At 43.1% G+C, this 23,586-nt stretch overlaps 1 protein-coding gene across 2 annotated transcripts; it reads left to right on the top strand.

Annotated features, from left to right (window-relative positions):
* The first annotated feature begins 1,101 nt into the window (after window positions 1-1,101).
* Window positions 1,102-4,216, top strand: LOC123091946 (zinc finger BED domain-containing protein RICESLEEPER 1-like). 2 transcript variants are annotated; one of them, XM_044513573.1, is made up of 4 exons: window positions 1,102-1,355; window positions 1,631-3,716; window positions 3,801-3,894; window positions 3,987-4,216. In XM_044513573.1, the coding sequence occupies exons 2-3, from the start codon at window positions 2,013-2,015 to the stop codon at window positions 3,858-3,860; spliced, it is 1,764 nt and encodes a 587-aa protein (XP_044369508.1). In that variant the 5' UTR covers window positions 1,102-1,355; window positions 1,631-2,012; the 3' UTR covers window positions 3,861-3,894; window positions 3,987-4,216. The 2 variants fall into 2 exon arrangements, with proteins under 2 accessions (XP_044369508.1, XP_044369507.1); XM_044513572.1 differs by having other exon boundaries at window positions 3,801-3,898; window positions 3,987-4,214.
* The last annotated feature ends 19,370 nt before the right edge of the window (window positions 4,217-23,586 follow it).

Here is a 23,586-nt window from a genome sequence, read left to right on the forward strand (position 1 = left end):
CATCTTGGAGCCTTGGCTGGCGCTCCGCCAGAGGGGGAATCGACCACGGAGGGCTTCTACATCAACATCATAGCCCCTCCGATGAGTTGTGAGTAGTTTACCTCAGACCTTCGGGTCCATAGTTATTAGCTAGATGGCTTCTTCTCTCTTTTTGGATCTCAATACAATGTTCTTCCCCTCTCTTGTGGAGATCTATTCAATGTAAACTCTTTTTGCGGTGTGTTTGTCGAGATCCGATGAATTGTGGGTTTATGATCAAGTTTATCTATGAGAAATATTTGAATCTCCTTTGAATTATTTTATGTATGATTGAGTTATCTTTGCAAGTCTCTTTGAATTATCAGTTTGGTTTGGCCTACTAGATTGATCTTTCTTGCCATGGGAGAAGTGCTTAGCTTTGGGTTCAATCTTGCGGTGTCCTTACCCAGTGACAGAAAGGGTTGCAAGACACGTATTGTATTGTTGCCATCGAGGATAAAAAGCTGGGGTTTATATCATATTGCTTGAGTTTATACCTCTACATCATGTCATCTTTCTTAATGCGTTATTTTATTCTTATGAACTTAATACTCTAGATGCATGCTGGATAGCGGTCGATGTGTGGAGTAATAGTAGTAGATGCAGGAAGGAGTCGGTCTACTTGTCACGGATGTTAGGGCTGGAAAAAAAGCTCGAAGCTCGCGAGCTAACGAGTAGCTCGTGACTCGGCTTGAATTGACTCGAACTCGAAGAATAACGAGTCGAGCCAAGCTTTATTTTAAGATCGTTTATAGACCGAGTTAAACGAGCCAATCTCACGAGTACTCGTATAACTCGTTAAGCTTGGTAAAAAAAGGTTATCCACTCAGCCCATCCGTTCAAGGCCCAGACGCCCAAGGCCCATCCGCCGAGGAATCTAGGATACTCATACGTCGCGCGACGATTTCGCTCCTTTCCATCCCTGGCGATGTTATAGATGGTCGTTTCCGCTCCTGCCTTCTCTATTTCTTTCTCCTCTGAATCTCGACGGCGGCGGTGCCGCGCCTACGCTGCAACCCCACCTCTCCGGCGAGTGGCCTGCGTTTCTTAGGTGCGTGCGTAGGACCCTTCCTTCTAGCACTGCTCATCTCATCCTTCTCTTCCTTTAGTTACTTCTCTACTACTGATCTATATGCTCGCATTCTTCTGTCCGACCCAGCGGCGAGCCGCCGGTGACCATGCGGAAGCCACCAAGCTCGGAGTCGAAGGCCGCAAAGAGGAGGCGATCTGGTCCCATTGCTTCGCCGGCATCTGCTACTGCCCGGACACGGGCACACAAGTGCACAGAGCCACCACGCTCCAGAGAAGTTGCTGTAGTGCCAACGCCTGTAGAAGCAGTAATCAAATTCCTGCATTATTTCCTTTGTCTTGACTATATACAGTACATGTGCTCTCGTATATACTTGTTAATTAGTGGCCAAAATCTCTTGAAGAATTTGAAGTACTTGATTGCTGCTATGTTTCTGATTCGTTTGCCCACTGCAGTTGGGCATGTACTGATGCACATGTCACACGTACAGTACATCTCCAAAGAAAAACCATTAGCCATTAGGATTGCTGCTATGTTTCTTATATGTTTTGTTTTGATTTCTATTTCCTTCTTTATGTGTAGGATAATCGTGATTATGAGTATGAAGAGGATGAGTCTGATATGGATGATGAAATGTCTGAGGAAAGCTTACCTCCACATGTGATGATTGATTCTGGAAGTGAGGGCCAGCAAGAACATGGGCCAGTTGATGGTGTATCCTCCGAGCCGAAGAAGAGCCGTAGAAGGAAAAAGGGTATTGCAGTGTCCCCCAAGGTGAAAAAAAAGAGGGTGAGAGGAAAGCGTTCAAAATGTTGGCAGCATTTTACCATGGTTCCAGTTGAAGGGGAAGAGAAAGAAAAGGCCAAGTGCAACTATTGTGGAGATTTATTTATTTACAAACAAGGGGGGACAGACTACTAGTCTTAATAGGCACAATGACTTATGTCCAGCATATCGAGCATTCATGAGGGGAAAATCACAAGGTCAGGGTACACTCAACTTCGAGCCGGGTTCATCACTTACATCTGTTTGCACTGAATATAATCCTGAAGAAACTCGTAAGATCATTGCTAAGATGGTAATTGCACATGATTATCCTTTTAGAATGGTAGAACACAAATGGTTTAATATCTTGATGAGACATATGAATCCAGCATATAAGTTCATTGGTAGAAAGACCATAAGAAAAGAGTGTATCAAGGTTTATGAATCTGAGAAGGAACTTCTTAAGAAGAGTTTCAGGGATGTCGAACATATTTGTTTAACAAGTGACTTGTGGACATCAAATCAAAATCTCTCCTACATGGCTTTGGTCGCTCACTACATAGATGTCGATTGGGTTATGCAATGTCGTGTCCTGAACTTTATTGAGTTAGATCCACCACATTCAGGAAGCATCATAGCTCAAGCAATATTTGAATGTTTATGTGAATGGAAAATAGAGGACAAGGTCATCTCAATCACAGTTGACAATGCTAGAAATAATGATGGAGCTGTGAGGAATTTGATTAACAAGTTTGTTGCAAGGAAAGTACCTGGCTTCATTTCCACACATTTTCATGTTCGTTGTTGTGCTCACATAGTCAACTTGGTAGTGAATGATGGTTTGGAACCATTGCAAGCTTTTATTAGCTCGCTAAGGGAAACTGTGAAGTATTTGAAGAAGTCTCCTAGTCGCATGTATAAATTCCTTGAAGTTTGTAAAACACTGAATATAGAACCTGGGGCTGGATTATGTCTAGATGTGTCAACAAGGTGGAATTCAACATACAAGATGTTTGATTCTTGTACTCCCTATAGGCCTGTTTTTCATGAATATGCAGACTCTGATATGAATTACACGTGGGAGCCTTCTCATGCAGATTGGAATATGTATTCCAAGGTGCAACCAATCTTGACGCAATTTGCTGAGATAACTAAGGTGTTATCAGGATCTGTATACCCTACTGCAAGTATCTTTTACCCTTATATAGTGACTGTCAAAATGGAGATAGTGGCTGCATGTCATTCTAAAGATAAGCATCTATCAGCTATGGCGTACGCAATGATAGATAAATTTGATAAGTATTGGGCGGAGAAAAACAATGTTATGGTTCTTGCTACTGTTTTAGATCCTAGGTGGAAGATGAGATTTGTTGGTTACTGTTTTAGAAAGATTTATGGTGAAACCAAGGGCTGTGAGGAGGAAGCTGAGGTTAGAAAGGAGTTGTACGACCTATATGACACTTATGAGGCTGAGTATCGCCAAAAGAATTCTGCTACTCAAAATACTGGAGGTACGTCTTTGAGTATGCAATCAAGGGCATCAACAACCACAGTACGACCAAGTGGTTTTCGGAACTATCTACAAGCAACAGCTACAGAAGCATCTAAATCAGAATTGCTCCTCTATTTGGATGAAGCAAATGTAGATCCCGAAGACACAACATTTGTGTTACTTGATTGGTGGAAGGTGAATGCTCATAGGTTCCCCGTTATATCCAAGATGGCACGTAGATTCTTGACTATACCGGCTACTAGTGTTTCTTCCGAGTCAACTTTCTCTACAGGAGGTAGAATCCTTGATGATTACCGGAGTTCTCTACGTCCAGCAATGGTCGAGGCATTAGTATGTGCCTCTAGCTTCATACGAGGTTCACACCAGGACAATCAACCACCAATAATAGTGGTAAGTCTTGTTATCAATCTTTCTGTTACTTTCCATACAAATATTGTGTCTAACCTGCATGACATTCGTTGTTTCCATGTACAGGATGAGGAGGAGGATGTTGAATTCATACCATTTCCTAAGAGTGAGGTGGCAAGCTCTTGAATGACAAGTTTGCTGCCTAATCTATTTCTTGCTAGTAGGTTGTAATTATCAAATTCTTATATGTTTGATTGGTAATAGCTATTAATTATCGAAATCTTATCTAGTTTGGCATTTCAATTTGCACAGGTACTCAAAATAAATGTATATGGGATGCTGGACATGTGGGAGTGGAAGACCTTTTGGAGTTTTGGTAGATGCTAGCAGCATGTGATGGATGGATGATTGATCATCAACAATTGAACATTGATGCCGCAGCTGCAACTTATGCTTAATTTCCTATCTCTCTATGAATTGTGGTCTCTGCCCTTTAATGTAATGCGAACCTTGGAATATTATGCTGCATGAATTTTCGACTGTTAAGCTACCTACAATGTGATAATGGACTTTTATGTGGATTTTTAAGTACTTCTGGTTTCTGTACATGTTTTTGTCACAAGTGTGAATATTGTGGTCATGCTGCCTTGCTGTTGTGACAAGGAAATTGCATCTGTTTGGTGATGTATATGTTTAATATATACATACTAATTTTTATCATAATGTAGGTTTTATGGGCATTTATTTAACGAGCTTAACAAGCTAAACGAGCCAGCTCGCGAGTTATACGAGTCAAGCCAATCTTGGATTTGAACTCGTTATAGTAACGAGTCGAGTCGAGCTAGCTCGTTAACAAAACGAGCTTTAGCGAGTCGAGTCGAGCTGGCTCGACTCGGCTCGAATTCCAGCCCTAACGGACGTGATGCCTATATACATGATCATGCCTAGATAATCTCATAATTATTCGATTTTCTATAAATTGATCGACATTAATTTGTTCACCCACCGTAATACTTATGCTATCTTGAGAGAAGCCACTAGTGAAACCTATGGCCCCCGGGTCTATCTTTTATCATATAAGCTTTCAATCTACTTTTATTTGCAATTTTACTTTTTGCATCTATATTATGAATACCAAAAATATATTTATCTTATCATACTATCTCTATCAGATCTCACTTTCGCAAGTGGCCGTGAAGGGATTGACAACCCCTTTATTGTGTTTATTGCGAGTTCTTTGTTTGTTTGTGTAGGTGCATGGGACTTTTGAGGAGCCTCCTACTGGATTGATACCTTGGTTCTCAAAAACTGATGGAAATACTTACGCTACTATTGCTGCATCACCCTTTCCTCTTTAAGGAAAACCAACGCAAGCTCAAGACGTAGCGAGAAGGATTTCTGGCGCCATTTCTGGGGAGGTCTTTGCTCAAGTCAAGACATACCAAGTACCCATCACAAACTCATATCCCTCGCATTATTTACATTATTTGCCATTTGCCTCTCGTTTTCCTCTCCCCCACTTCACCCTTGCCGTTTTATTTGCCCTCTCTTTCCCAATCTCTCCCTCTTTTTCGCTTGCCTTTTTCTGTTTGCTCGTGTGTTAGATCGTTTACCTTGTCGCTATGGCTAGTCCTCCTATCCTTGTTATCACTCCCGTATATGAAATTCTTAATTTTAAGCAAAGGGAGGGAGAAAATTTAAAAGATGCTTGGCATAGAATTTGCAATGCTCAAAATAGATCTACTAGGAAGCTTTCTACTTCCGTTCTTCTTCGCAATTTTTATGTAGGCATTACTCCTTGGAATGGATGCGTTCTTGATACCGTTACCGGAGGGGATTTCTTGAGTAGCCATACGTTTGATGCTTATAATGCTATGTTAGATTTGTTTGGCCCACCACCTCTTTTGGTTAATGGAACAGTTTTAACTTTAGAACATGTGATGCAACGACTTGATATTATTGAAAATAAAGTTGCTACTGTTGAGTGGATTGAAAATTTGGATAAAGAGATTCATAATCACATTACCCAATATGGATCTAGGGTTGTAGTTACTTTGAAAAATCTTAAAGAGAAAGAACCTATAGTTAATGAAAAAATAGATCTAGATTCTGCAAGAATCGGTAAACCTGAAGATATCATTACCAACTTAGGTTCCGCGTTTTCTTCCATGAAAAACACTCCAAAACCTCCTACCAAAACTGCCAAGTTTATTTATGTTCCTAAAAATAAGGGTGAATCTTCTAGTAAGGGAGACGCGGATCTCAAATTCATAAGTGTTCATCCCAATTGTCTCTCTATCGTTAAGGAACATTTTGCTACAAACAAATTTCTTGAATTTTTGCCTAAAGGTTTAATCATTTCTAAAATGGGAGAAACTCCTAAAAATTATAAGTGCTCTATTGAGGAATTGAGTGCCAAAGATGGCACTACTTAGATCTATCTTCGCTTTTATGCCTAGCTAGGGGCGTTAAACGATAGCGCTAGTTGGGAGGCAACCCAATTTTATTTGTGTTTTTTGTTTTTGTTTCTGTTCAGTAATAAATTTTGCATCTACCTTCTGTTTAGATGTATTTTTATGTTTTAATTAGTGTTTGTGCCAAGTAGAACCTATAGGATAACCTATGATGATAGTTAATTTGATTCTGCTGAAAAACAGAAACTTTGCATGCACGAAATTAGTTTTGTTAAATCACAGAAACGAGCTTTTGGGTTGATTCTTCTTGCTGCTGATCAATACACAAAATGTCCAGGACTTCCTATTTTAGTAGGATTTGTAGAGTTCTATAAGTTTGCGTTAGTTACAGATTGCTACAGACTATTTTGGTTTTGACAGATTCTGCTTTTCGTGTGTTGTTTGCTTATTTTGATGCATCTATGATTAGTAAAATAGTTTACAAACCATAGAGAAGTTGGAATACAGTAGGTTTAACACCAAAATAAATAAAGAATGAGTTCATTACAGTACCTTATGTGGTGCTTTTGTTTTCTTTCACTAACAGAGCTTATGAGATTTCCTGTTGAGTTTTGTGTTGTGAAGTTTTCAAGTTTTGGGTAAAGATTTGATGGACTATGGAATAAGGAGTGGCAACAGCCTAAGCTTGGGGATGCCCATGGCACCCCAAGATATTCAAGAATAGACAAAAGCCTAAGCTTGGGGATGCCCCGGGAAGGCATCCCCTCTTTCGTCTTCGTTCATTGGTAACTTTACTTGTAGCTATATTTTTATTCGCCACATGATATGTGTTTTGCTTGGAGTGTCATGTATTATATTAGTCTTTGCTTTTTAGTTTACCACAATCATCCTTGCTGTACACACCTTTTGGGAGAAGCCTACTTGATTGAAATTTATTAGAATACTCTATGTGCTTCACTTATATCTTTGAGCTTGATAGTTTTTGCTGTAGTGCTTCACTTATATCTTTTAGTGCACGGCGGTGGATTAATTTTGTAGAAATTGCTAGTCTCTCATGCTTCACTTATATTATTTTGAGAGTATTTTAGAACAGCATGGTATTTGCTATGGTTACAAAATTGGTCCTAGAATGGTAGGCATCCAAGTTGGGTATAATAAAAACTATCATAGGAAGTGAATTGGATGCTATGATCAATTTGATACTTGATAATTGTTTTGAGATATGGACGTAGTGATATTAAAGTCATGCTAGTTGGGTGATTATGAATTTAAAGAATGCTTGTGTTGAAGTTAGCAAGTCCCGTGACATGCACGTATGGTTAAAGTTGTGTAACAAATTTGAAACATGAAGTGTACCTGGCTTGTGCATCCTTATGAGTGGCGGTCGGGGACGAGCGATGGTCTTTTCCTACCAATCTATCCCTCTAGGAGCATGTGCATAGTGCTTGGTTTTTGATGACTTCTAAATTTTTGCAATAAGTATATGAGTTCTTTTGACTAATGTTGAGTCCATGGATTATGCGCACTTTTACCCTTCCATCATTGCTAGCGTCTTCGGTACCGTGCATTGCCCTTTCTCACCTTGAGAGTTGGTGCAAACTTCGCCGGTGCATCCAAACCCCGTGATACGATACGCTCTATCACACGTAAACCTCCTTATATCCTACTCAAAATAGCCACCATACCTACCTATTATGGCATTTCCATAGCCATTCCGAGATACATTGCCATGCAACTTTTCACCGTTCCGTTCATCATCATGACATACATTACTTTTGTCATATTGCCATTGCATGATCATGTAGTTGACATCGTATTTGTGGCAAAACCACCATGCATAATTTTTCATACATGTCACTCTTGATTCATTGCACCATCCCGGTACACCGCCGGAGGCATTCATATAGAGTCATATCTTGTTCTAGTTTCGAGTTGTAATTCATATGTTGTAATCAATAGAAGTGTGATGATCATCATTATTAGAACATTGTGCCCAAAGAAAAAACAAAGAAAAAAAAAAGAAAGGCCAAAGAAAAAAATAAAAAAAATAAAAAAATAAAAAAGAAAATAAATAAAAAGGGGCAATGTTACTATCTCTTTTTCCAAACTTGTGCTTCAAAGTAGCACCATGTTCTTCATGTAGTGAGTCTCATATATTGTGCTTCAAAGTAGCACCATGTTTTTCATATAGAGAGTCTCATATGTTGTCACTTTCATATACTAGTGGGAATGTTTCATTATAGAACTTGGCTTGTATATTCCTACGATGGGCTTCCTCAAATGCCCTAGGTCTTCGTGAGCAAGCAAGTAGGATCCACACCCACTAGTTTTCTTTTGTTGAGCATTCATTTATAGCTCTAGTGCATCCGTTGCATGGCAATCCCTACTCCTCATGTTGGCATCAATTGATGGGCATCTCCATAGCCCGTTGATTATCCTCGTCAATGTGAGACTTTCTCCTTTTTTGTCTTCTCCACACAATCCCCATCATCATATTCTATTCCACCCATAGTGCTATATCCATGGATCACGCTCATGTATTGCGTGAAGGTTGAAAAAGTTTGATATTATTGAAGTACGAAACAATTGCTTGGCTTGTCATCGGGGGTGTAGAATTTGGGAACATTTTTGTGTGAAGAAAATGAAGCATAGCCTAACTATATGATTTTGAAGGGATGAACTTTCTTTAGCCATGTTATTTTGAGAAGACATGATTGCTTTGATTATTATGCTTGAATTGTTACTATTTCTTTTATCAATATGAACTTTTATTTTGAATCATTTGGATCTGAATAGTCATGCCACAATAAAGAAAATTACATTGAGAATTATGCTAGGTAGCATTCCACATCAAAAATTCTGTTTTTATCATTTACCTACTCGAGGACGAGCAGGAATTAAGCTTGGGGATGCTTGATACGACTCCAATGTATCTATAATTTTTGATTGTTCCATGCTATTATATTACCCATTTTTGATGTTTATGGGCTTTATTTTACATATTTATATCATTTTTGGGACTAACCTACTAACCCGAGGCCCAACCCGTATTGCTGTTTTTTTTGCCTATTTCAGTACGAAGAAAAGGAATATCAAACGGAGTCCAAACGGAATGAAACCTTCAGGAGCGTGATTTTTGGAACGAACGTGATCCAAAGGACTTGGAGTGCAAGTCAAGAAGCAATCGAGGCGGCCAGGAGATAGGAGGGCGCGCCCACCCCTCCTGGGCGCGCCCCTGTCTCTTGGGCCCCACGAGTGGCCACAGACATACTTCTTCCTCCTATATATACCTACGTACCCCGAAAACATCCAGGGAGCCAACGAAAAACAATTTCCACCGCCGTAACCTTCTGTATCCGCGATATCCCATCTTGGAGCCTTCGCCGGCGCTCCGCCGGAGGGGGAATCGACCATGGAGGGCTTCTACATCAACACCATAGCCCCTCCGATGAGTTGTGAGTAGTTTACCACAGACCTACGGGTCTATAGTTATTAGCTAGATGGCTCTGTCTCTCTTTTTGGATCTCAATACAATGTTCTCCCCCTCTCTTGTGGAGATCTATTCGATGTAAACTCTTTTTGCTGTGTGTTTGTCGAGATCCGATGAATTGTGGGTTTATGATCAAGTTTATCTATGAATAATATTTGAATCTCCTCTGAATTCTTTTATGTATGATTGAGTTAACTTTGCAAGTCTCTTCGAATTATCATTTTTGTTTGGCCTACTAGATTGATCTTTCTTGCCATGGGAGAAGTGCTTAGCTTTGGGTTCAATCTTGCGGTGTCCTTTCCTAGTGACAGCAGGGGCAGCAAGGCACGTATTGTATTGTTTCCATCGAAGATAAAAAGATGGGGTTTATATCATATTGCTCGAGTTTATCCCTCTACATCATGTCATCTTTCTTAATGCGTTACTCTGTTCTTTATGAACTTAATACTCTAGATGTAGGCAGGAGTCGGTCGATGTGTGGAGTAATAGTAGTAGATGCAGGCAGGAGTCGGTCTACTTGTCACGGACGTGATGCCTATATACATGATAATGCCTAGATAATCTCATAATTATTCGCTTTTCTATCAATTGCTCGACAGTAATTTGTTCACCCACTGTAATACTTATGCTATCTTGAGAGAAGCCACTAGTGAAATCTATGGCCCCCGGGTCTATCTCTTATCATATTTGCTTCCAATCTACTTTTATTTGCATCGTTACTTTTTTGCATCTATATTATAAAATACCAAAAATATATTTATCTTATCATACTATCTCTATCAGATCTCACTTTCGCAAGTGGCCATGAAGGGATTGACAACCCCTTTATTGCATTGGTTGCGAGTTGTTTGTTTGTTTGTGTAGGTGCGTGGGACTTTTGAGGAGCCTCCTACTGGATTGATACCTTGGTTCTCAAAAACTGAGGGAAATGCTTACGCTACTATTGATGCATCACCCTTTCCTCTTCAAGGGAAACCAACACAAGCTCAAGACGTAGCAAGAGGTCATTACTTTGATGGTACTAATTTTGCTAGTTGGAAGCATAAGATGAAAATGCATATTCGTGGTCATAACCCTGCCGTTTGGCTATTGTGTGTATTGGTTTGCAAGGTGAACTCTTCGAGGATGGAAGAGAACCAAATAGTGAAGAAACTGCGGAAGAATTGAAGATGTTGCAATACAATGGACAAGCTTGCGATATCCTCTTCAATGGATTGTGCCCCGAAGGATTCAACAAAATCAGACGTCTTGAGAATGCAAAGGAATTTGGGATGCTTTGGTTGAGATGCTCGAAGTTACTGAGTCCATCAAGGAATCCAAATTGGATGTGCTTCAAAGTCAACTTGACAAGTTCAACATGAAGGATGGTGAAGGAGTCACTAAAATGTACTCTAGGCTTGCTCTCATCACAAATGAGATTGTCGTCTTAGGAAGCAAAGAGATGGTGGACAGATTCATCATCAGGAAGATCCTAAGAGCCTTGGATGGAAAATATGGTACCATGTGCACCTTGATCCAAATGATGCCCAATTACAAATATATCAAGCCAACGAAAGTCATTGGGAGAATTGTTGCTCATGAGATGTCACTCAAGGATAAGGAAGAGCTTCACAACAAGTCTAGTGGTGCTTATAAAGCTTCAGGTGATGCTCCTGCCACATCAAGTGAGAAACAAGTCTTCAATGAAGAACTGAACTTAATGGTGAATAACTTCAACAAATTCTATAAGAGTAGAAGCAAAGAGAGAAGCTCCAAGTCAAGGTCCTACAATGACAAAAGATCTTCTAGTCATGATCGAAATTGCTACAACTGTGGAAGACCAGGACACTACTCGAATGAGTGTATGGCTCCCTACAAAAGAAAAGAAGACTCACCTAGAAGGAGAAGTAAAAGCGATGAACCACCTCCAAGAGAGAGAAGGAGTAGGGATGATCATTATGACGAAGACCCTCTCGTAGAAGCAAGGATTTGGAAAGGAAGGACAAGTCATCAAGGAGCTACACAAGATGAAAACATCAAGCTCATGTTGCTGAATGGGTATCCGGTTCCGACTCCGACAACTACTCCGAGAGAAGTTATCAGTACGACTCCGAATATACTCAAGATGAAGGTGTTGCCGGTCTTGCACCTATTTCAACCAACTCCTATGGCATATTTGACTCGCCAAATGAAGGAATTGGAAGATGCTTCATGGCTAAAGGCCCTAAGGTATCACACCCCGAGTATATTGATTTTAATAGTGATGAAGATGATTTCAATAGTGATGAAGATGATTTGCTAGGTGATGATGATTTGCTTGTTGACAATACTAGTGATGAAAACTATGATGAAATTGCTATTAATCATGCTAATCAAGATGAAACGAATGACAATGATAAGAAGGAGATTGAGCATCTAACTAATGAATTGAACACTCTTAAGTTAGCTCATGAAACTACTTTGGAGGATCATCGAGAACTTTTAAAAACTCATGAGAAGCTACGCTTTGAAATGCTCAATTTAGAGCAAGAGCATGGGTTCTTAAAAGCAATCAATGATGATCTTCAGAAGAAAAGTTCTTCTTACATTGCCAAGCGTTTACTCTTGCCTACTTACATGCCACAAGTAAAATCTGGCAACAAGAGTAAGAGAGATTCTTCTTCTAGTAGTACCAATAATCATGCTAAATCCAATATTGTTGCTTCTAGTAGTTCTCTTGATTCCACTAATGATTCTCTTAGCCAAGTTACTCTTGAGCAAGAAAATAGCTTATTGAAGGGAATTATAGAGAAAGGTGTTTAGAAGAGCCTTGCCGGAAGTAAGCAATTTGAGGAAATTGTACGCAAGCAAGTAAAGCACTAGAAGAATCAAGGTGTTGGTTTTGAACGAAAGTTCAATGCCAATGGAGTTGAGTGGGAAGAAGATCAATACCCCCAGACGAAGTTTGTTCATCAACAAGACAAGTATGACCCTACTTCCTTCAAGGGAACACAAGCTCAAGATGATCTTCCACCACAAGACCACAAACTAAAAGGCAAGGACAAGCTTCAAGAGGAGATTGATGCATTTGAAGAAGCTCCAAAGGCCTTGGACAAGTTGGTTCCCAAGACTACATCAAGTCCTACTTCATCTAGTGCAACTACAACTCCAAGGATTCCCATCAAATTGATGTGGATACCAAAGAAGAAGAACTAGAGAGTTCTTGAGGGTGACTCCGCCAACACACTACATGCATATTTATTTTTGGCACGGACAAGTGCAATCAACTTCCGTATCTTGCACTAGTTCAAGAAGTCACAAACCCTCTTGTTGGTAAGTTAAGGGACAAGGTAACCAAATGCTTCCATGGACATCATCATATGTGTACTTCACTCTATGTTTATGGATATTCTTGTTTGTTCCTTGTGGGTTGCTCCAAATGATCTACATCAACATTGAGCATCCAGATCTTCAATATCTACATGAAGTCATCATCGACAAAACCCAAGGTTAGTTCATCCCTCTATGGGGGATATCACATCTAGGGGGAGCTTTACTCTAAGAATTGAGCTAAAGCAACTCTAATTATGTGAACACAGCAATGCTTTATGTAAAAGTGGTAATCCCACTTGTGCTTAAACGATGAGTATGACCTATGATCAAATGTTCACATTTGACTCCTAAGTCGATATACTCATATATAGATGACCTAGTCATCGACAATTGCTCGATAGATGCTAGAGTGTTTGTGCATGCTTTGCCACACGTTTCATTTGCTATCTTCTTGTGTGAGCATGTTGGTTGCATAATTTTCCCCATTCGAGGACATCCATTTGTTGCTATTGATTGTTTGGCTTTTCTTTTTGCCAAATGGATGGACAAGAATGCCTAAGTAGCCCCTCTAGCTATCTATGATTTTCTCGTCTTAAACTCTATTCATGCTACATCACAAAGCTTGAACAAGTCGAATTTGGACCCTCCGGGTGAGGAGCACTCGGAGCCACCGATCCGTCAATGGCTTAAACTTCCAAAACCTCTTAATGCATCTCGATCAGGCCGATCCATCATATCGGTCTCACCAAAATCATTATGTTGATCTAGGTTTTCACCTCGGTGCAACCGATTAGAACATTTTGGTCACACCGAGTTGCAATAACTGCTCACAGTTTTGCATCTCGGTGCCACCGAATCGTTCCACTCAGTCACACCGATAGTGACTAGGTATATATATATCCGTAGGTTGAAATTTTGGAAATTACTCCAAACTCTTCATCCGCGCCTCCTAGCTCTGCCGCCCCTGTGGTCTCCGGATCGTCTCCGTCATCGCCAACGTCCTCCTACCACTGGACTCCATCACCGTCAATGGAAATCTCATCGCCGTTGTCGCCGTAGCGAGTTCGTCGCCAAGTTAGGGTACAAACTCGATTTATTTGTGTGATCCTGTTTCCGATTCCTGCACAGAGATTAATGTCATTGTTATAGCCATGTATGAAATCAATCTATCCACCGAAAAGTTCCTTTAGATTAGATTTGATGCAAAAACTTAGGGTTAGGTTTCCACCGTATTCATCTCGGACCGACCGATTTGAAGATCTCGGTCTCACGGATTTGGCCCACGCCATTGCACAAGTACAGATCGGTCTGATCGAAGTGCACGAATCGGTGTGACTGAAATCACTCACTTTGTGAAACCTTAGCATCTTGGAGTCACCGAACTGCATTTCGGTCTAATCAAAATGCAGTGTTTAGACTCTGTAGCTGCTTTGGTGTCACCGATTTAGTCATATTGGTAGCTCTGAAATGCCTTCTGCAGAAAACTAGAATTAAGTTTTTGACTCAATATTTTTGAAAATAGTTGTGCTTTGTGATGCTCATCCACTCTACCTATAACTATCTATTCATAGGGACAGTTTCAGAGATGTCTGAGGGCAGTGATGGTTAGAATAGGTCAGAGGAGCAAGTGAATCTTAGTGAGGGCACTAGTCCCTCCAATAGCAGCTTTGAGGAAGGAAGCAGAAGCACCCCAAGCAACTTGCCTAAGGTCACAACTAGGCAAAGGAAGTAGAAAACCTCAGATTCAGAGGATGAGGACTTTGAAGTTGAGTAAGTGACCTTAAAGAATAAAGTGCTCAAGAAGGAGTATGGTGCTGGTGCTGCCACCAAGCCTAGCATGAAGAAGAAAGCTCCTGCCAAGAGAGTTCCCATGTCCAAAGCCAGAGCCTCCACTCAGGAAACTATGGAGTTCACTCTTGAACCAAGAAATGAAGAGGATGATGGAGGTAAGAAGAGGAAGGAAAGAGTCAAGAAGACCATGGCTAGATTCATTGCAAGCCTTCTATGGTCAGAGATTCTGAGGAAGAGGAGGAGGAAGAGGCTGATGCACCTCCTGCAAAAGACCCAAAAGATCATGGGGGATGCAATTAGGTCTAGGGCTGCTCCATCTAAGCCCAAGACATCCCCCAGGCCTGCTTCTCAAGCATCAAAACCCCCTGCACCCAAGAGATCCACTAGGGACATCCTTGCTGCTGAGAAGAACAAGGCCCCAATGCCAGAAGTTCAAGAGGAATAATAACATCAAGTGCTTAGAAAGCTGAAGCCAAAGATTCTTGATCACAGTGATGATCGTCCCATTGCTGAGAATATGAAGGACAAAAAAGATGCAGGTTTGAGATTATGGAGACAGTCTGATCCCTATACTGTCAGGAGAAGGACTGTTGTTGATTATTGTTCCACACCAAGGAACAACATGACTTTTATGAAACAGTGTTGCTGGACAAGAAACCCATTGTGTGTGACATGAGATGGGTGGATTTGACTTACATTGATGACAATAAGGATTACTTCCCTGGAGTGCATGAGAGTTTCAAGATGAATGAGGTTGACAAATTTGTTGGACATAATTGACAAAGTGGAATGATGAGATGATTATGCAATTCTACTCCACTGCTCATTTCTACTCGGATGGCAAGATAGTCTGGATGACTAAAGGAACCAGATATCAGTCTAATATTGCTAAGTGGGCCAAGTTGATCAATACCCCCGCTGAAGATGAGAATGATATTTTTTCTCGAACCGGGCTTAAACCCCTTTCCATTGCAAATGAACGGAAATACATCAGTTCCAGAAAATATTTCAGGGAGAGGAAAAGAGGTAAAGCAAGTTCGGGCGAGAATGATATAGATGTGTATGCCAAGCCCAAGAAGGACCACAACTCCATGGCACACATGTACTAGGAGATTTCTGATAAGGCTTTGGAGACTCACAAGTTCGGATCTATCTATTATCTTCTCTCTGGCTTAACTACCATCAACACTATTCTGAGGCACACTTTGTTGCCCAAGTCAGGAGATCATAGGATGATCCTTGGCCACTCAATCAACTTGCTTCACTTGTTTGATGTGCCACAAAAGTTCAAGGTGATGAGTCTCATTGTTGAAACAGTGAAGAGAACTGCAGCTGATCAGAAGAGATCATGTGGATATGCCCCTCACATTCAGATGCTTATCAACTCCAAGATGGGGACATGGACATATATTCTTGACAAAGAGCATCTTCCCCTGAGGCTAGAATTTTAGGACAATGAGGTTGTCATGGATGCATCTCATCCAACATGTGCAGAAGCCCAAGAGAAGAGAGAGAAAGCAAAGGCTACAAAAGCAGCAAAACTAGACAGTGCTTAAGATGCTTCACAGGTGATGCTCAAGACCAAGCAGGATCAAATCATTTATATGCTTGAGGCTACCGTGAGGATTGATAAGGGATTGGCCACCCTGACTCAGAATCAAGAGAGTCTTAAGAGGATCATTGGGAGAAAAATTCATGATCTAGATGTGAAGGTCATAGAGATCCAATCAACTGTGGAGAGACTCTAGGAAGATCTTGAAGAAAGGAGTGACAGACCAACCACAGATGCCTTTCAGCAAGTGCCAAGGGCACAAAGGTCTTCAGCTGTGCCAGTTTCTAGTGATACCAGGACTACATTGTCAGCACCTGCAGCAACTGCCTCAGTGATTCCTCCAGTTTCAAGTCCTCCAGCTCCACAGCCATTAGCAGAAGCTTTTGTAGACGGACTCCTCTCCACGCCATCTACGCACACCAGAGCAACCAGACAGAAGACCCCTTCAGGAGCTCCCGAAGATCGTGCGTAGAGTGTCTTATATCACTATGCATTTTAGAGCTTTTTGGTAACTTGTTGCTAAAGGGAGAGAAAGTGTATAGATCATTAGGCTGAGAGAGAGAGAGAGAGATTTGCCGTTTGCTGCCTCTCTTGCTACTTTGATCATGTGCTTTGATCGTTTGCTTGTTTGATGCGTGCCACAATATTTGTGCTTGTGTGTGAGATACTCTTATGATCATGTGTTTGATCATACTATGATTTAATGTGTGCTTGCTTGATGATATCCATTACACTTGTGTATGATCAATAATGTTTATCCTTGGTGATGAGTGCATGTTTCTTATAGCTTATCATTTTGAGCACTCCACCAAGATGTATGTGACATGGAAGAGTGACCCATGATCCTAATCGATTGTGCATTTGCATTCAAAAGCAAATTTAAAATAATGCACAAATTTATGGGGAGCTCTTGATTATCACATACTTCTCAAAGCGATGATGTATTTCTTTTACATTATCATTTGTCGAAGCTTTGATCTATATGTTGTCATCAATTACCAAAAAGGGGGAGATTGAAAGTGCAACTAATACCCGAGTGGTTTTGGTAATTCATAACAACATATATCTCATTGAACGAATATCCTTTCAAGTTAAATATTTTAGAAAGTTCAATGATTGGCATGGCATGGACTAGAGATGTGGACCCCTCAAAATGCTAAGGACAAAGATTGGCAAAGTCTCAAGACTTTTCATTTCCATTTTAGTGATCCAAGATCACATTGTGTCCATAGGAAAGTCAATACTATTAAAAGGGGGTGAGGTGTTGATTAATGGTCTACTTGCTCAAAGTGCTTAGTGATATTGCTCCAAAACCCTCAAGCACTTTCTCATTTCCACATATGTCCAAAACCTAAAGTCAAACTTGGCCCCACCAATTTGATCTATCCGGCGCCACCGAGTTCATTTGACATAGCCATAGCCAGAAACCCTAATCAATTAGGTCTCACCGATACGGCTCTCGGTCTCACCGAGATGGCTTTGCAAACTCTATTTCCCTTTGTAACATTTCGGTCTCACCAAAATCAGCTATTGGCCCCACGAGTTCGCATTGCAAACTCTTTGTTTCCTTTTTGTAACATTTCGATCTCACCAAAATGAGCGATCGGTCCCACCAAGTTTGCTTGACCAAGTCTCTGTTTGCTCATCGCTGAAATCGGTCTCACCGAGTTTATGCGGTTGGTGTCACCGAGATGAGGTTTTTCCCTAGCCCTAGCACAACGGTCCCACCGAGTTGATCTCATTGGTCCCACTGAGATTCCTAATGTTCACATTTTGGACTAAATCGGTCTCACCGACTTTCTCTATTTGGTCTGACCAAGTTGGGTAAAAAGTGTGTACCGGTTGGATTTTTTGTGGAGGCTATATATACCCCTCCACCCCTTCTTCATTTGTGAGAGAGCCATTAGAACGTGCCTGCACTTCCACTACTCATTTTATGATAGAGAACCACCTACTCATGTGTGGAGACCAAGAGATTCCAATCCAACCAAGGGAGTCCTGGATTAGGGGGTATCCGGACAGCCGGACTATATGCTTCGTCCGGACTATGGGAGCGTGAAGATACAAGATTCAAGACTCTGTCCCGTGTCCGGATGGGACTCTCCTTTGCGTGGAAGACAAGCTTGGTGATCCGTATATTATATTTCCTTCCTTGTAACCCACTCCATGTAAACCCTAGCCCTCTCCAGTGTCTATATAAACCGGAGAGGTTGGTCCTTAGAAGGCCGATCACGATCACAATCATAACCATCATAGGCTAGCTTCTAGGGTTTAGCCTCTACGATATCGTGGTAGATCTACTCTTGTACTACTCATATCATCAATATCAATCAAGCAGGAAGTAGGGTTTTACCTCCATCGAGAGGGCCCGAACTTGGTTAAACATTGTGTCCCTTGCTTCCTGTTACCATCAGCCTAAGATGCACAGATCGGGACCCCCTACCCGAGATCCGCCGGTTTTGACACCGACATTGGTGCTTTCATTGAGAGTTCCTCTGTGTCGCCGCTGCAAGGCTTGATGGCGCCTTCAATCGTCCACAACACGGTCCAGGTGGAGACTTTTCTCCCCGGACAAATCTTCGTGTTTGGCGGCTTCGCGCTGCGGGCCAATTCGCTTGGCCAACTGGAGCAGATCGACAGCTACGCCCCTGGCCACCAGGTCAGGTTTGGAAACCTAAACTACACGGCCGATATCCGCGGAAACTTGATCTTTGATGGAATCGGGCCTATGCCAGGAGCGCCGGACAGTCACGATGAGCATGGCTTAGACCTGCTGTCGGACAATGCTCGGGATATCACCCCTGCGATAGCCTCGAACCTAAATCCGGAGCAGACTGCATTGACCAAGGACGGGTGGATGGACCCCACCCTGCAAGCCGCACACTCATCGGCGGTAGAGACGAACACATGCCTTACGTCTAAGGAAGCCTGTAACACCGGACCCCCGGACTCGTATCCGGCTGAAGGTTCCAGTCCGCACGCTCCCGAGCCCGCCGAGCCTGATTGGGCTCCAATAATGGAGTTTACCGCTGTGGATATCTTCCAGCACTCGCCCCTTGGCGACATGCTGAACTCCTTAAAATCTCTCTCTTTGACAGGAGACTGGCCGAACTATGTCCGTCTCGAGTGGGAAGGAGGTGATGAAGGAATTCGTTGCCCACCCACCACCCATTTCATTGCCACGGTCGATGAATTAACCGACGTGCTTGACTTCGACTCCGAAGACATCGACGGTATGGATGACGATGCAGGAGAACAACAGGAACCACCGCTCATAGGGCGGTGGACAGCCATCCCGTCGTACGATATATACATGGTGGACACGCCTAAGGAGGACGACGGTGACAATCCAGAAGATAAAACCCCTGGGCAAAAACCAAAGCGACGGTTGAGACGCCGCTCCAAGTCCAGCAACAGTAAAAACAACAACAAGAGCGCCAAAAAGATTGACACCCCAGTCAACTCCGAAGGCAACAACGACCATACGGACCCAGCGATGGAGCAGGACGAACCACTTCATAACCGAAACAGAGCAGCTACCGACGCCGCGCACGATTTACGTGAACACCTAGATAAGAAAGCCGGCGCGACTAGGTCCATCTACGGATCTAAAGGACACACCCCAGCGCGGGACTATGGTCACGAAAACGATCATACCAATTGGACACCAGTTCGGAATAAACACCGGACACAACAACAGCCGATGACATGCCACAACATGTCCAGATACAGAGGGGCTGCTCACCCCCTGTGCTTCACCAAAGAAGTACTGGACCATGAATTTCCACAGGGTTTTAAACCTGTGAACATAGAGGCATACGACGGAATGACAGACCCAGGGGTCTGGATCGAGGATTTTATCCTGCATATACACATGGCTCGTGGGGATGACCTCCATGCCATCAAATACCTTCCCCTCAAGTTGAAGAGACCAGCTCGACACTGGTTGAAAAGCCTCCCTGAAAATTCAATTGGGAGTTGGGAGGAACTCGAGGATGCTTTCAGGGCCAATTTTCAAGGGACTTATGTCCGGCCTCCAGATGCGGACGATTTAAGTCACATAATCCAACAGCCCGGAGAATCCGCCCGCAAGCTTTGGAACAAATTCCTCACTAAGAAGAATCAAATTGTCGATTTTCCAGATGCCGAAGCCTTAGCGGCATTCAAACACAACATCCGTGACGAGTGGCTCGCCAGACACCTCGGCCAAGAAAAGCCAAGGACAATGGCACCCTTAACAAGCCTTATGACCCGCTTTTGCGCGGGTGAAGATAGTTGGTTAGCCCGTAAAGGCACCAGCGACCCAAGAACATCCGAAATAAGGGATGGCAACGGGAAGCCACGATGTAATAAAAACAAACATCAAAACAAGGAAGAGAGCCCGGACAACACAACGGTCAACGCCGGATTCAGGGGCTCTCGACCCGATCAGCAAAAGAAGCCATTTAAAGTCAGTAAAGAGGGACCGTCTGGTCTGAACAGAGTCCTGGACAGACTGTGCCAAATTCATGGCACCCCCGACAAACCTGCGAACCACACGCACAGAGAGTGCTGGGTCTTCAAGCAGGCTGGCAAATTAAATGCTGAACACAAGGGAAGGGAAACACCAAGTGAAGACGAGGATGAACCTCGCTAGCCGAACACTGGGGGACAGAAAAAATTCCCACCAGAGGTTAAAACAGTAAACATGATCCACGCGACTCATACATCCACGAGAAGGCACGAACGCACGCTCAGAGACGCGTACGCTATAAAGCCCATCGTACCCACACCTAACTACTGGTTGGCTTGTCCGATCACTTTTGATCACACGGACTGCCTGACTAGTATTTGGCGCGGAGGATCAGAGGCCTTGGTGCTTGACCCAATAATCAACAGATATCATCTCACCCATGTCCTCATGGATGGCAGCAGTAGTCTCAATTTAATATACCAGCACACTGTCCGTAGGATGGGGATAGATCCATCCAGAATTAGCCAAAGCAACACCACCTTTGAAGGGGTGATACCAGGCATTGAAGCCTATGGCAGGGGCTTCATCGTACTGGAGGTAACATTCGGCTCCCCAGGCAACTCCAGAAGCGAAGAACTACTCTTCACCATCGCACCCTTCCAAAGAGGCTATCACGCATTGCTTGGAAGAACGGCCTTCGCCCGCTTCAACGTAGTACTGCACTATGCCTACCTTACACTCAAGATGCCCGGTCCACCTGGCGTCATCACCATTAACGGAAACACAGAGCGCTCTTCATGCACGGAGGAATATGCAACGGCTCTAGCGGCCGGACTCTAAGCGGCCTCCGATACCAGAAAGCATGACTGGTCGTTAAGACCACGGACATGGTTAGATGAGTCCGGCAGCCCGGATAAAAATGAGCCAGGGCACTGTATATGTAATCCCATAGAGGACACCAGGGGCTATAAATATTTAATAAAACCCCACCGTTGGCCTGACCTTATTTACAGGCCAATGCCTTACACTTTTACCATCCATCGCACGCTTACGTCGTGCTCTTCTACACGAGTTTTTATTTTTTACAGACACAATGCACGCGATACCCTTCCAGGAAATGGCGCAACAGAGACAAAGGCGCAGACGTGCAGCAGGGCCCCGCTCAAAGGTTTCTCTTTAGATTAAGCCCCTGTGTAAATCTTTTATATTTCCTCTTGTTGTTTACACATCCCATGGGTACTATACCCACAGAGGACACTGCCGTTATTGGTATTTTGCCACGACAGACCAATGCACGTACCTGGAACTACAGGGTTTATAATGAAAGGGCGTTCTTCAGCCCAATTTCTGTTACAAAGTCCGAATACCTTCAGGAGTGTTCGGCGTCACGAGTTTGGCCTTATGTGCATCAGCTCCGAATCATGTCTTTGGTCAAATGTTGGGTTTGCCCAGCTCCTGGGTTTGCTGCCTTACGTTCCGTTCTTATCGGCGAAGGCGGCCAAAGGAGAACTACTGCGATTGTGCCCTGGTTATTCCGGATGAGCACCTTAGTAGAGAAAGTCAAAAACCGACTGTCATGATATAGCGAGAGACTGTTCAACCACTCAAAGACTTACCGAAATCTTTAGGATTCCTCCGCATTAACGAAGGAACGTTTCCCGGTCATGTACACACGCGCCCGTATTCGGATGCACACAAAAGTACTAGGGGCTACATAGTAGCCCCACCGTAAAACTCCTCTGGCTAAGTGAAAGTGTTACAGCTATATAGTCCGGTTGCCTAGTTCGATGTGCGATCACCTCCTTAATGGACCAAGACGTTGGATCAAGTGTGATTATGCATATTTTTCACGAACACCCCCGCATTGTATGTGTGGGGGCTGAAGCCAACGACTGCTAACTTTCAGAATTACACATATACATAAAAACGGCCGCACAGGAGGCACAAATAATACTTTTGGGCAATAAGTATAAATACAGCCTCATAATCAAAATAACATTGTTTTACAATGGCATGAGTTATCACTCGAACATGACATTCTTCGAGCACTGAGCCTCTATTAAGCGAGCACCTTCTGTTACCTGCTCCAAGTAGTGCTCGGCCGGATCCTGGCCTCCTGCCAGATTCTGGGTCGCAATGAGGGTGGCCTCCATATCTGTCCAATATGCTTTAACGCGGGCAAGTGCCATCCGTGCACCCTCTATACACGCTGACCTCCTCATGGCATCGATTTGAGATACGGCACCGAGGAATTGTTGCACCAAACCAAAATAACTGTACGGCTTTGGCTCCTTCGGCGAAAGATGGTCTATTACAGACCGCATGGCAAGCCCAGGCAGCCTATGAAGTTCCGCCACGGCGGCCATCTTCTCACTCAACGGCAATGGGCGCGCAGGAGCATTGAATTGGGACTAGAACAGCTTCTCCACTTCTTTATCACCTTGATCCTCGAAAAACTTGGTGGCATCAGCTATACTCTTCTCCAAGTCTGCATAGGCATCTGCAGGACTCCAGCGTCGATCCAGGAGAGCATACTTTGGATCCAAAAACTTCATCCGCAACAAGTAGGGGCTCCCGGCCGTGATTTTTCCGGCCTGCCGAAGCTCCTCCCGCACATCCCTGATTTCATTCCGCATCTCCTTGGCCGCATTAAGTGCCTTGTTCAGGTCAGCTGAATTAACCTGATTCTCCTTTTCAAGGAGCTCATACCGGTCGGCGGCATTTTTCAACTCCACATCCATTTCGGCTATCTTGTCTTCGCTTCGGTGATGAGCAGCCTGTTCGGCTCTCAACTCTTCGGCCGCCTTTAGGGCAGCCGCATTGCTATCCCGAGCTTGTTCCTTGGCCTGGGCAAGTTCCACCCTCAGGGCTTCCACGGCAGCAGCACCGTCTGCAGTCCAAGCATGTCGCATTAATATTAT

Source organism: Triticum aestivum, chromosome 4B (assembly GCF_018294505.1).
Source record: "Triticum aestivum cultivar Chinese Spring chromosome 4B, IWGSC CS RefSeq v2.1, whole genome shotgun sequence".
NCBI classification, from domain to species: Eukaryota; Viridiplantae; Streptophyta; class Magnoliopsida; order Poales; family Poaceae; genus Triticum; species Triticum aestivum.

Bases quoted from the DNA above. Each gene is read 5' to 3' on its own strand.
- LOC123091946 (XM_044513573.1), top strand. From the start codon at position 2,013: ATGAGGGGAAAATCACAAGGTCAGGGTACACTCAACTTCGAGCCGGGT. The intron at 3,717-3,800 runs GTAAGTCTTGTT...TTCCATGTACAG, and splicing joins ATCAACCACCAATAATAGTG to GATGAGGAGGAGGATGTTGA.